At 46.9% G+C, this 14,990-nt stretch overlaps 1 protein-coding gene across 1 annotated transcript in view; it reads left to right on the plus strand.

The window, feature by feature from the left end:
- LOC147103296 (uncharacterized) overlaps positions 1 to 14,990 on the plus strand; it is a 91,635-nt gene that overhangs the window by 59,488 nt on the left and 17,157 nt on the right. Inside the window, exons 14-16 of the mRNA XM_085962761.1 lie at positions 1,737 to 1,769; positions 5,040 to 5,152; positions 9,529 to 9,658. Coding sequence (XP_085818887.1) covers positions 1,737 to 1,769; positions 5,040 to 5,152; positions 9,529 to 9,658 — 276 coding nt within the window. The remainder of the gene's footprint in view (positions 1 to 1,736; positions 1,770 to 5,039; positions 5,153 to 9,528; positions 9,659 to 14,990) is intronic.

Genomic DNA, 14,990 nt, shown 5'->3' on the forward strand with positions numbered 1-14,990 from the left:
AGTCCCATAGCTGTTGGATGAGGGCTGGGCATTGGGGCTTTCAGGACCCTTTGGCCGTAAAGTGAGGTGCCCATGCAGGGATGAAGAGGATACTGGAAAGGGTACTCACCCTGACAACCCGAGTGAGGTCGTTGAACTTCTTTCTGCATTGCGTAGGTGTCCTGGGGACCAAGCTGTTGGAGGTCACTCTGTTCGCCACCTCCCTCCAGGCTTTTCTGTACTCGCTGGGCAGCGGCCTCCTCCCACTATCAGGGAAGAGGACAGGTCGCCTGCGCTCCACTGTGCCAACCAGAAGCTTCAGGGCACCCTCGCTGAAGCGCTGCGTTCACTCCCTAGCCTTCTCCATAGTCGTGGGCGTAGCATTCTTGAAGCAGCTCTGTTTAGGCCTAGATTCAGGGCTGCAGTGTGCAGGGCGTGGGTGCAATCCAAATCGACCCTCCCCCTTTAAGAGCTGACCAGCGCCAGCGTGTCTGCCTTCAATCAGCAACTCGCTGCACCTGCGCTGCGCCCGTCCTAGGTGTTAGCGCCTCGGCTCGCTGGCTTAGCGCCTTATGATAGTCGTGCACCGCCTGCTTTAGCGCAGCAGCAACCTCTTGGGGCGATGCAACTCAATTTCGGCGAAGGTGGCGCTAAGTTGCACCGGCCGCTAAATTTAGTGAACACCCAGCTGTAGCGCCCCAAACATGGCGATACTGAATTTCTAGGCCCTTGTGTTTTTTTCACTTTCTTGGAAGACTTCTGTTTATTAGTTATATACAAATATTGGAGATGGGAAATAGGCTGTTTGATTGACAGTCAAGAATCATCCAATCGGGTAACTAAGAGTTTGTTCGCTTTCCGATTGGCCGTGGGAAGGCGGGGCACTTCGAGGATAGGCGTGTTGGCCGACCAATGACGGGAGTGTAAGGGGCGAGGCAATTAGAGGCAGGAGGTCATGTGATGAAACCTCCAGAAATACATCCGACCAGAGTTGGCAACTCTACCCTGGACTGGGGAAGGGTGGGAAAGAAATCAGCCAGGGTTCCTGCTCCTGATTGCTAGCCAGTGACCCCCCAAGAGAGAGTGTGTGGATGTCAGGTGAGAAGGGAATTCGAACTGACCTTGATACCCCTTCAACCATTGACTAGCCAGCCAACACTCGCATTCTAGGCTCAGGGATTGAACCGGGGGAGGTAACGGAGGGAGTTTGGTGCCTGCAGAACCTGTACTCCAGTCGGGAGTGGAGGCGGGAGAGAGGGAAAATTGGGAGAAGAAAGTCTTGAGGAAAACACTATCTTTGAGAAGCCTATTCTCAAGAGGCTGTGCTTAGGACACCAGTGAGATGTTCAAAATGTTGCTGAAGGGGCAAGTGTGTTGTGATTAACACAAAAAAAAGCAACTGCAATGCAGTGGAACATTGCACACCTTATTTCTAGGGTTTTAAAAATAGTCTTCCATATTATAGGATCAGGAGTAGGCCAACCAGCCCTTTGAGCCTGTTCCGGCTTTCAATTCGATCATTGCTGATCTGTACCTCAACCCCATTATCCGCCTTTGTTCCATGTCCCTCGATACTCTTACCTAACAAAGATATAGCGATAAACGGGTCTAAAGCGGGTTTCCACCCCAATGTTTGCTGTATTATTTAGCATGTTTAATAGGGTATCTCACTGTGCGAGTCGGGAGTGGCAGTGCAGTGTAGCATAAGCACAGGCTAACTGACAGAGTTGACACTGTCTTGTGTTTTGTGTGTTCAGGTGGAGTCAGATGGTCAGCAGTTCAAACTAAAGGTAAGAATCATTCTCTGCGTCCGCCCGCTGTATTTATTTTATCAATGAGATTAAGTTGGCTTTATCAATAGAGGCATAGAGTACAAAAGCAAGGAAGTTATGCTAAGCCATTATAAAACATTGGTTAGGCCCCAGCTGGAGTATTCTGGGCAATTCTGGGCACTGCATGTTAGGCAGGATGTCCAAGGTGCAGAGGAGATTTACTAGAATGATACCAGGGATGAGGGACTTCAGTTACGTGGAGAGACTGGAGAAACTGGGGTTGTTCTCCTTCGAGCAGAGAATGTTAAGGGGAGATTTAACAGAGGTGTTCAAAATCTTGAAGGATTTTGATAGAATAAATAAGGCGAAACTGTTTCCACTGTCAGGAGTGTCGGTAAACAGATTTAAGGTGATTGGCAAAAGAGCCAGAAGCGACCTGAGGGAAAAAAAAATTACACAGCTAGTTGTCATGATCTGGAATGCACTGCCTGAAAGAGCGGTGGAAGCAAATTCAATAATAACTTTCAAAAGAGAATTGGATAAATACTTGAATGAAAAAATTTGAAGGACTATGGGGAAAGAGCAGGGGGAATGGGACTAATTGGATCGCTGTATCAAAGAGCCGGCACAGGCGTGATGGGCCGAATGGCTTCCTTCTGTGCTGTATCATTCTATGATTCTATGAAAAGTCCATGAGCTCACAAACCAGGGAGATTCCTGGGTCAACCCCTGGTCTTTACTGAATTAGACACTTTCATTAAGATGGGGGTAGGGGCACTACAATTAGCCTCAGTGCCCCTGTATTATGCAATGGGAGATCAGTCGGTCTTCCGATTGCTCTCTGCCGGAATGTGCATGTGTGGTCGTCCAATTCAGGACAGGATGAGCCTTGGCCATGATGACCCCCATGGTTAACTAGCTTTTGCTCGCAAGGCTCACACGATGACAAGTGACTTCTTAGGTGTGTTACCCTAAGACAAATGTCTCCTTTGGAACTGCATCGTAGCAAGAGTCAGGTTCTTCAGAAAATCAGGAGACGAACAGAAAATTGGAAGGGGAATGGGGCACTGACGGTTAATCGTCAACATGGACCTGCCCGTTTAAGATTACCACGACAGCTATGCAGCGCTGACTTGGTTCAGAGCTTCCATCGATCATCACAAGCAGCACAACTCATCATAAGATGTGTAAGAACATGGCCTTCATTCCCCCCCCCCTTAACCCCAACATGGGCAACCGTTCCCCCCCCCCCCAACATGGCCACCATCCCCCCCCAACCCCAACATGGGCAACCGTTCCCCCCCCCCAACCCCAACATGGCCACCATCCCCCCCCCCCCAAACCCCAACATGGCCAAACCCCCTTAACCCCAACATGGCCACCATCCCCCCCCCCCAACCCCAATATGGACAACCTCCTCTTTAACCCCAATGTGGCCCCAGCCCCAACCCCAAAATGGACACCATCCTCCCAACCCCAATATGGACAACCTCCTCTTTAACCCCAATGTGGCCCCAGCCCCAACCCCAAAATGGACACCATCCTCCCAACCCCAATATGGACAACCTCCTCTTAACCCCAACATGGACAACACCCCCTTACCCCAACATGGACAACACCCCCTTCAACCCCAACATGGACAACCCCCATTTTAACTCCAACATGGACAACACCACCTTTAACCCCAACATGGACAACCCCTCTTTAATCCCAACATGGACAACCCCCCCCAACCCAACATGGACAACCCCTCTTTAATCCCAACATGGACAACACCCCCTTTAACCCCAACATGGACAACCCCTCTTTAATCCCAACATAGACAACCCCCCCAACCCAACATGGACAACCCCCCCTTTAATCCCAACATGGACAACACCCCCTTTAACCCCAACATGGACAACCCCCCCAACCCAACATGGACAACCCCCCCAACCCAACATGGACAACCCCCTCTTTAATCCCAACATGGACAACACCCCCTTTAACCCCAACATGGACAACCCCTCTTTAACCCCAACATAGACAACCCCCCCAACCCAACATGGACAACCCCCCCTTTAATCCCAACATGGACAACACCCCCTTTAACCCCAACATGGACAACCCCTCTTTAATCCCAACATGGACAACCCCCCCAACCCAACATGGACAACCCCCCCAACCCAACATGGACAACCCCCCCTTTAATCCCAACATGGGCAACCCCCCCCTTTAACTCCAACATGGACAACCCCCCCTTTAACTCCAACATGGACAACCCCCCCCTTTAACTCCAACATGGACACCCCCCACTTTAACTCCGACATGGCCAACCCCCCCCCCCAACCCAACATGGACAACACCCCCTTCAACTCCAACATGGACAACCCCCCCCCCCCCCCCCCCCAACTCCAAAATAACAACAGAAAATGCTGGAAAAACTCAGCAGGCCAGGCAACATCCGTGGAGAGAGAGAAATAGAGTCAACGTTTCGAGTCAAACTCTTTGTCAAGACTCGAAACGTTGACTCTATTTCTCTCCCCACGGATGTTGCCTGGCCTGCTGAGTTTTTCCAGCATTTTCTGTTGTTATTTTGTATTTCCAGCATCCGCAGTATTTTGCTATCCCCCTAACTCCAATATGGACAACCCCCCTTAAACCCCAACATGGCCACCATCCCCCCCCAACAGATTATGGGGCAATATAATAGAAGTGTTTAAAATTGTGAAAGGATAGGACAGGATAAATAGAAGCAAACTGTTTCCAGTAGTTATGGGGTCAAGAATGAGGTGCCACTTCCAGGGTTAGTGGTTGAAGCAGAAACGATGTCAACATTCAAGATTAGATTGGATAGGTCGTCAATATTTATCCCTCAGCCACCATCACTAAAAACAGATTCTCTGGTCAATGTCACATTGCTGGTTGTGGGACCTTGCTGTGCACAAATTGGCTGCCGAGTTTCCTACATTACAACCGTGATTACGCTTCAAAAGTACTTCATTGACTGTGAAGCACTTTGGGATGTTCGGAGGACGTGAAAGGTGCTATATAAGCGCAAGTCACTTTTTCTTTTTCTTACAAGCCCACAGACACCTTTAAAGCAAACAAGGATAGAGACACACAGGAAAGTACAAGACAAGATACCACATGTCAGATTACATTTGTGATCGATTACGTGCCTGTTCCTTCACTCTTGCACTTCTCATTTTGCTAGTTGCTGGTATTAACCTTTGTTTTTGGTGCTGTTGCTGCCTTCATCCATGTGCGACTAAAACAAGGTTCAAATTCTTTTCTTTCACCACAAAGATCCAGATCTTCTCGGAGTATGACTTCAATGGGCGCTGCCTGGTAATCGAAGAGAAGAAGATAGGGATCCCGAAAGATTTTAAGATGCAATCTTGCAGGGTCCTGAACGGCAGGTAAATGCGCTGGATTGTCAGTACATTGTGATATCAATGGACCGCCCCTCCTTCAATAAGCCTGTTATTATCTGGGACCAACTTCACACGTGGATCAGCCAACACTGGGCAAATGCTGGGTGCAATGGGCCAGATTTTGCTGTAGCAGGGCATTTAATGGTGTCTGCCCTTAGACTTGTCCCTACACCCTTCAGCGCAAAAATTATTTGCCCACAAAATTACTGAAAGTATGAGCTGATAATGATATAGTGAGGACATCTGGGACCTGAGTGAATAGGGCAGCCAACAGGATATTTCTTTAATCAATAAGTTTTAATGATTGGGAAATAAACAGCAGAATGACTAAGAAGGAAGGTGAACTAAAAGGGGCGAATACAATGTTATATCAGGCACAGAAAGAGAAGTAAAGAGAGGGAAGGAAAAATTGGATTGAGAGTGAAAAAAGTGATGGAAAGGAAAAGTAAGAAAACACATTTTAAAATGTAAAATTCGGGTTGGGGGCTTCCATGGGTACAAGCCCCCGACCTGCACTTACCTAGCGCGCCGGCCATTGAGCTGTGGGCCCGCGTGGGATTCCGATCCTGGGCCTCCTCCAACTGCCGGCGCGCAGTGCTTGCGTATCCCAGGGGCGCAGTTAGTTCGAAGCATCCCCTGGGATCACGTGGGCCATGGAGGGCCAATGGTAGCAGGGAATGCTTCATTCATAAGTTTGACAGGAAGAGCTGTCAAACCAATAAATACTATAAGCCCCAAAACATCACTAAACCTTCAAATAAATTTTTTTTATTACATTTTTAAAATAACTATAAATCACATTAAATAACTATTTTAAACAATAATTTAAATTTTTGAAAAAATTAATTACATTTTCTAACGGGGCTAAAAATAAACTTACCTTTCTTTAAGGTATTTAAAAATAATAAACCTGTGGAAAAAATGTTTTAATTTTAATTAATTCACCACTTACCTTGTCAAAAGCAGGCCTTGCGCCTGCTTTTTAAAAGTGTAACTGCTGGAGAATTACCCTCCTGGAAAAACCTGGGAAAAAAATGTAAGTTCGATGCGCACGCGCTGCCTCTCCGGCGCACGCGTTCCACCTGTCAACCCCTTCTTTCAGAGGAACGGAAGTTCCGGTTTCCCGCGCATGCGCAGTGCGTGCACGAAACCGGCACTTTCGTTGGGCCTACGCATGAGTACCCAGTGTGTACTCGCGTGTTGGGACCCGAATTTCTGGGGTAAAGTTTAACATTTTTTAAATTTCCTTAAACGATTCACAACCTGAAGGAACAAGACTCCACAATTACAATAGTTAATTTTTGGTGCCAGAGAGGTTGATTGACAGTCATTCGCACTTATCACGTAATTACACTTGTAATTACTAGCCCTAAATATCTGTGGCTAGTTTAGTTCATATCTACTGCACAAATACAGCAACTTCACGCCGTTCAATGTAATTTAATGGTGAGGCAGACAGCGAGATACCGTCTTCGTGGAGCTAACAGTGGAGCAGCATAACTCGGACAGAAACTTCTGGATATTGATATTTAAACAATTTTTCTCTCTGATTGAGAAGGGGATGTGGATTTCTGGCCCCAGGCTTCTGCCGATGCTGCCCTCTGGTCACTAGACGCCCAGCGAGAACTCTCCCTCTGAGTTCCCCCCCACCCCCATCCCCCTTCCCCAGCAGTGGGCGGTCATCTGCCTCTCTGCTCCGTGGCTCCCCACACTGGCACCCCAAGTACTACGCTCTCCAATACCAATCTTCCATTTTATGAGCACAATGCAAAGATTCAGCCCCTCGAGACTGTTCAGCCATTTAATTAGATCATGGTACATCCAACCAGAGTTGGCAACTCTACCCTGGACTGGTGAAGGGGGGAAAGCAATCAGCCAGGGTTCCTGCTCCTGATTGCTATCCAGTGACCCCCTCGGGGAGAGTGTGTGGATGTCAGGTGAGAAGGGAATTCGCACTGACCTTGATACCCCTTCAACCATTGAATAGCCAGCCAACACTTACGCTCTAGGCTAAGGGGGATTGAACCAGGGGGAGGTAACAGAGGGTGTTTGGTGCCTGCGGAACCTGTATTCCAGTAAAGAGTCCGCGTCTTCGGGAGTGGAGGCAGGAGAGAGGGAAAATTGGGAGAAGAAAATCTTGAGGAAAGCACTGTATCTTTGAGAAGCCTATTCTTCTCAAAAATACCTTCTACACAAGCAGAGGTCTAACGGGATGTTTATTTGCTGTTGGATCCTGCTTCAGAGGAGTGTGAGCAGCTTATTCTGCCAGTCTTACAAGAGAGGCTGTGCTCAGGACAACAGTGAGATGTTCAAAATGTTGCTCAAGGGGCAAGTGTGTCATAATTAACATGTTTTAAAAAAAATGGAACTGCAATCCAGTGGAACATTACAAATCTTGTTTCTAGGGTTTTAAAAATAGTTTTCCATATTGTAGGGTCCGGAGGAGACCATTCATCCCTTCGAGCCTGCTCCGCCTTTCAATTCGATCATTGCTGATCTGTACCTCGACTTAATTTACCCGACTTTGCTCCATATCCCTTGATACCCTTACCCAATAAAAATGTATCCAAAATAAAAACAGAAAATGCTGGAAATATTCAGCGTCTGTGGAGAGAGAAACAGAGTTTCATCGACCTGAAACGTTAACTCTGTTTCTCCCTCCACAGATGCTGCCTGACCTGCTGAGTATTTCCAGCATTTTCTGTTTTTATTTCAGATTTGCAGCATCCGCAGTGTTTTGCTTTTGTGAAAATGTATCTAATTTTTGTCTTGAAAGCTCCAATTGACCCCCAGAATCCACAAACTTTTGGGGAGAGTTCCAGATTTCCACTACACTTTGTGTGGAACAAGTGCTTCCTTATTTCACTCCCGGGCCTTGCGATAATTTTAAGATTGTGCCCCCTTGTTCTGGACTTCCCCACCAGAGGAAATAGGAATCCATTTATCATTTTAAATACCTCGATCAGATCACCCTTCAATCTTCTGAACTCAAGGGAAAACAAGCCTAGTCTATGCAACCTGTCCTCCTAATTTAACCCTTTTAGCCCCGGGATCATTCTGATGAATCTGCGCTGCACCCCCTCCAAGGTCCTTCTTGAGGTGCGGTGCCCAGAATTGAACGCAGTGCTCCAGATCAATGTTCCCTGTAAGCTGTGCTTTGTTCTGCGCGGCCTGTTTCTTTTAGTTCGCGGTCCCTTTAAATTTCCACGCATGCTCGGTAATTACAATGGAAAAGCCGGTGAGCGGCCTGCGCGGGACCTTTCCCATTACTGTGCGGCCGCACAGCTCAGAGGGAACATTGCTCCAGATGGGATCTGACCAAGGCTCTGTACAACTGAAGCATCACTTCCTCCGCTTTGTATTCCAGCCCCCTTGAGGTAAAGTCCAACATTCCACTATTCCATTTTTGGATTACATTTTGTACCCAAGGGGAAGCTAGATAAGTACATGAGGGAGAAAGGAATAGAATGAGATGCCGATATGGACCAGTTGGGTCGAATGGCTTGTTTCTGTGCTGTAAACTCAATGGGCTGGATTTTCCGCCCCCCCACCACGGGTGCGTATAAGGTGTGTACGCGCCCGTAGGGGCCTCGCAAGTGCCGGTTTCAGGCATGCGACGCGCGTGCGCTGAAAACCTACACTTGCCGATCTGTCTTGACTGATCATCCGCCTGCCCAGGAAAAGGGCCCCGGCGGATGGAGAGTCGCGCTTTTTGCACAACTTCCGCCCACTGAAAGGCCGTAGAATTCTTATGCCTGGTAAAAGCATAAGGCCTGCTTTTACCAGCTTGAGTGTTGAAAAACAGAAAAATTAAATTTGATAACTCATTTATAAATTAAAAATACTCTTCAAAAAGGTAAGTTTACTTTTAGCCCCATAAAAACATTTAATTTTTTTAAAATTAAAAATGTTTAAAATATTTAATTAAATGGAATTTTAGTTAATTTAAAAAAAAATTATTTAATGTTTTAGTGTGTTTTTAAATGTGATCCCCATTCATACTTTTGATAGTTCTGTGTGTAGAGAACTGTCAAAAGTATGAAGGGGGATTCCCTTCTTTGATTGGTTCACCTGGCCCAAGTGATCCCAGGGGCTCTTGCGAACCGCCTGCCCCCTGGGATACCTGGACCTCTGCGCATTTCCAACAGGAGAGGCCCAGGATTGGAAGCCTCGGGATCTATGGAAGCAGCAGGTGGGTTCGTAGATTTTTTTTTTCCGATCGGAGGCATCCGCCCGCAGGAAGCCTCCGATCGGTAATTCAGGGCCAATGTAATTCTACTCTTGTGATCGTGCTGAAAGCTGCAGTCTTGTGTTCCAGGCTGCCGCCGTGTTCACTGATCCAACCGTGCTTTGTCTTTCAGCTGGGCGCTGTACGAGGACCAGGACTACTGTGGGAGAGTCTTTGTGGTTGGTGAAGGAGAGTACCCAGACCTCCAATCGATGGGCTGCAGGATGACCACCCACATCCGATGTGTCCAGGCCATACCACATGTAAGTATCCATCATCGCTCCACCATTGGCGGCTGTACCTTCAGCTGCCTGGGCGCCAAGCTATGGAATTCGCTCCGTAAACCTCTCCGCCTCCCTCTCATCCTTTGAGATGCGCCTTAAAACCTACCTCTTTGACCAAGCTTTTGGTCACCTGTCCTAATATCTCCTCATGGGGCTTGATGTCAAAACTTTGATTACGCTCCTGTGAAATGCCTTGTGACATTTTACTACGTACAAATGCAAGTTGTTGTTGTTGTAAGTGGGTCGCAACTGTTAGAAAGGCGCGCTCATTAACCTGACATAGCTGACCAAATGGCTCAGTTGGTTAAAGGCGGTGGATTGAGTTTACAGTAGCAGACAGTGCAAGAGTCTTGAGGGGCAGTTTTAACCTCTTCCTCCTCCTGGCAGAAACCAGGCAGAATGGGAGTTAAAACCTGAGCGATGAGTTTTCTCTTCTTTTTCCGCCCTGTGGCCATTTTAACGCTGCTGGTTTCCTGCGCGTTCGAGATGCTCGATTGGCTCCAGTGGGAGCCTTGTGAGTAAATGTAAATCGGGGCCCTGTGATGTCATTAGGACCTCGATGCAATTTTAATGGCCTATTGAGCAGGAACTCTGCTCAGTAACACCTGACTGAGGCCTTGTCAAGTAAGTTGTAAACGTACATTTTTTTTTGTGGGACTACGAGGAGCAGGAGCGCGCACAAAGAACCTTTGGGCTGTTGTTGCTCTGCCCCACCTCCCTTTCTGACCCACAAAACTCTCCTGAACCCTCGAACCCTTGTGACTGACCTGACCACTGGATTGGCAGCCAATGGGCAACCCAGTCTTCGCAGCCGCAAAGCCAGCGAGCAGCTGGCCATTGGGATGTTTATAACTGTCAGGAAAAGCTGGACAGGCTGGGGCTCTTTTCTCTCAGAAAAGAGAAGGCTGAGGGGTGACCTGATGGAGGTCTTTAAGATTATAAAAGGGTTTCAGATGGTAGACGTGGAGAAGATGTTTCCTCTTGTGCGGGAGATGAAAACTAGAGGCCATTAATATAAGATGGTCACTAATAAATGCAATAGGCAATTCAGGAGAAATCTCTTTACCCAGAGAGTGGTGAGAATCTGGAACTCGCTATCACAAGGAGTAGTTGAAGCAAATAGCACAGTTGCATTTAAGGGGGAGCTAGATAAGCACATGAGGGAAAAAGGAACAGAGAGATATGCTGATTGGGTAAGTGGGAGGAGGGTCTTGTGGAGCATAAACAAGGTGTAGACCAGTTGGACTGTGGCCTGTTTCTGTGCTATAAATTCCATGTAGTGAGGCCCGGCCGTTGAAATGGAAGGACCTCCCTCTGCAGCCCCTGGGGGGGATGGACTGGACATCCTACCAGATCCCTGCCTGGGAGTTAAACTTCCTGCTTTCATTTCAACACTGTGAGGATACAGGGAGGAGGAAGAGTGCGTAGGATGGTGGACTCACAGCTTGCGTTCAGCCTTGACGCAGTTGGTAACACTCTTGCCTCTGGATCAGAAGGTTGGGGTTCAAGCCCCACTCCAGAGATTTGAGCACAAAATCTAGGCTGACACTCCAGTGCAGTACTGAGGGAGTGCTGCACTGTCGCAGCTGCCATCTGTTGGATGAGACGTTAAACCAAGGCCCCGTCCGCCCTCTCAGGTGGATGTATACGATCCCATGGCACTATTTCGAAGAAGAGCAGGGGAATTCTCCCCGATGTCCTCGGCCAATATTTATCCCGCAGCCAACATCACTAAAACAGATTATCTGGTCATTGTCACATTGCTGTTTATGAACATCAGAACATAAGAAAAAGATGTGGAGATGCCGGTGTTGGACTGGGGTGGACAATTGTGAGAAGTCACACAACACCAGGTTATAGTCCAACAGCTTTATTTGAAATCACAAGCTTTCGGAGCGCTGCTCCTTCGTCAGGTAAAGTGAAGAGATGCATATAGGCACAGCATATATAGTCAGAGAACACTGCCAGATGACTACAGAGATCAGGCCATCTTAGACTGGGTATTATGTAACGAGAAAGGATTAATTAGCAATCTTATTGTACGAGGCCCCTTGGGTCGGAGCGATCATAATATGATCGAATTCTTCATTAAGATGGAGAATGAAGTAGTTGACTCAGAGACTAGGGTCCTCAATTTAAATAAAGGAAACTACGATGGTCTGAGGAGCGAGTTGGGTAGGATTGATTGGGGAATGGCACTCAAAGGGTTGACGGTGGATAGGCAATGGCAAACATTCAAAGACCGAATGGATGAGCTACAGAATTTGTTCATCCCAGTTTGGCATAAAAATAAAACAAAAAAGGTGACTCAACCGTGGCTAACAAGGGAAATTAGGGATAGCATAAGATCCAAGGAGAGGGCATATAAATTGGCCAGAAAAAGCAATAATCCTGAGGATTGGGAGTAGTTTAGGATTCAACAAAGGAGGACAAAGGGATTAATTAAGAAAGGGAAAATAGAATATGAGAGTAAGCTATCAGGGAACATAAAAACTGACTGTAAAAGCTTTTATAGATGTGCGAAGAGAAAAAGATTGGTGAAGTCAAGCATAGGTCCCTTGCAGTCAGAATCAGGGGAATTTATAATGGGAAATAAAGAAATGGCAGACCAACTAAATTCATACTTTGGTTCTGTCTTCACAAAGGAGGACATAAATAACCTCCCAGAGATGCCGGGGAACATAGGGTCTGATGAAAGGGTGGAACTGAAAGAAATCAGTATTTGTAGGGAAATGGTGTTAGGAAAATTGATGGGACTGAAGGCCGATAAATCTCCAGGGCCTGATAATCTACATCCCAGGGTACTTAAGGAAGTGGCCCTAGAAATAGTAGATGCATTGCTGGTCATCTTCCAGAACTTGATAGACTCTGGAACAGTACCCATGGATTGGAGGGTAGCTAATGTTACCCCACTATTCAAAAAAGGTGGTAAAGAAAAAGCGGGGAATTATAGACCGGTAAGCCTGACATCGGTAGTGGGGAAAATGCTAGTCCATTATAAAAGATGTAATAGCAGAGCACTTGGAAAGCAGTGACAGGATCGGACAAAGTCAACATGGATTTACAAAAGGTAAATCATGCTTGACTAATCTACTGGAATTTTTTGAGGATGTAACTGGTAAAATAGATAAGGGAGAACCAGTGGATGTGGTGTATTTGGACTTTCAGAAGGCTTTCGATAAGGTCCCACATAAGAGATTAGCGTTCAAAATTAAGGCACATGGGATTGGGGGCAAGGTATTGACTTGGATAGAGAACTGGTTGGCGGACAGAAAGCAAAGAGTTGGAATAAACTGGTCGTTTTCCGAGTGGCAGGCAGTGACTAGTGGGGTACTGCAAGGATCGGTCCTAGGACCTCAGCTGTTCACAATATATATTAATGATCTGGACGAGGGAATTGGATGTAATATCTCCAAATTTGCAGACGACACAAAGCTGGGTGGGAGGGTAAGCTGTGAGGAGGATGTCGTGAAACTCCAGTACGATTTGGACAGGTTGGGTGATTGGGCAGAAACATGGCAAATGCACTATAATGTGGATAAATGTGAGGTTATCCACTTTGGAGGCAAAAACAGGAAGGCAGATTATTATTTGAATGGCAATAGATTGGTAGAAGGGGAAGTGCAAAGAGACCTGGGTGTTCTTGTGCACCAGTCGCTGAAGGTAAGCATGCAGGTGCAGCAGGCGGTTAAGAAGGCAAATGGTATGTTGGCCTTCGTAGCAAGAGGGTTCGAGTACAGGAACAAGGATGTCTTGCTACAGTTGTACAGGGCCTTGGTGAGACCACACCTTGAGTATTGTGTGCAGTTTTGGTCGCCTTACCTGAGGAAGGACGTTCTTGCCATGGAGGGAGTGCAGCGAAGGTTCACCAGGCTGATACCTGAGATGGCAGGAATGACGTATGAAGAGAGATTGTGTTGATTGGGCTTATACTCACTGGAGTTTAGAAGATTGAGAGGGGATCTCATCGAAACCTATAAAATTCTGTCAGGCCTGGACAGACTAGATGCAGGAAGGATGTTTCTGATGGCCGGGGAGTCCAGAACCAGGGGTCATAGTCTAAGGATAAGGGGTAAGCCATTTAGGACAGAAATGAGGAGGAATTTCTTCACCCAGAGAGTGGTGAACCTGTGGAATTCTCTGCCACAGAGGGCGGTGGAGGCCAGTTCATTAAATATATTCAAGAAAGAGTTGGATATATTTCTTGAGGCTAAAGGGATCAAGGGATATGGGGAGAAGGCAGGGACAGGGTACTGAATTTGGATGATCAGCCATGATCTCAATGAATGGCGGAGCAGGCTCAAACAAGGGGTCAAATTTGTTTTTCATACAGACCCCAGCATCTGCAACATTTGACCCCTTGTGACCCCACCTCATTGTTCTGTGATGTAATGTTTTCCTGACTGACCTGTTTGGACACCATCCACATCTTTGATTGCTGTGATTATCTCTCTGCTGAGGTGGGATAAAGGGCAGTTAGAAAGATTACCTGTAATCATCTGGCAGTGTTCTCTGACTATATATGCTGTGCCTATATACATCTCTTCACTTCACCTGACGAAGGAGCAGCGCTCCGAAAGCTTGTGATTTCAAATAAAGCTGTTGGACTATAATCTGGTGTTGTGTGACTTCTCACAATAAGAAAAAGAAGCAGGAGTTGAGCCCTTCGAGCCTGCTCCGCCATCAATAAGATCATGGCTGATCTTCTACCTCAACTCCACTTTCCTGCCCGATCCCCATATCCCTTGATTCTCTTAATATCCAAAAATCTAATGATCTCTGTCTTGAATATACTCAACGACAGAGCCTCCACAGCCCTCTGGGGTAGAGAATTCCAAAGATTCACCACCCTCTGAGTGAAGAAATTTCTCCTCATCTCAGTCCTAAATAGCCGACCCCTTATTCTGAGACTGTGACCCCTGGTTCTAGACTCCCCAGCCAGTGGAAACATCCCTGCATCTACCCTGTCAAACCCTGTAAGAATTTTGTATGTTTCAGTGAGATCACCTCTCATTCTTCTGAACTCTAGAGAATATAGGCCTTGCTGGGTATAAAATCATCTTGGGTGATAGTGAATTGAAAATGGGAAAGAAAATCGGGCAAAGTGTTATGCGGGCTGCCCGCTTTGCTTTACCACCCAAGGTGATTTTATATCCCGCTGTGTGTAAATTGGCTGCCGTGTTTGCCTAAATTACAACAGTGACTGCACTTCAAAAGTACTTCATTGCCTGTGAAGGGCTTTGGTTCTGAGGTCGCTATATAAATGAATATTCTTTCTTAGTAGGTCCTCACCCAGTTTCCCAATTAAATT

This window comes from Somniosus microcephalus, chromosome 20, assembly GCF_052327205.1.
Source record: "Somniosus microcephalus isolate GS21.2 chromosome 20, FLI_Smic_1.0, whole genome shotgun sequence".
In the NCBI taxonomy this organism is placed as follows: Eukaryota; Metazoa; Chordata; class Chondrichthyes; order Squaliformes; family Somniosidae; genus Somniosus; species Somniosus microcephalus.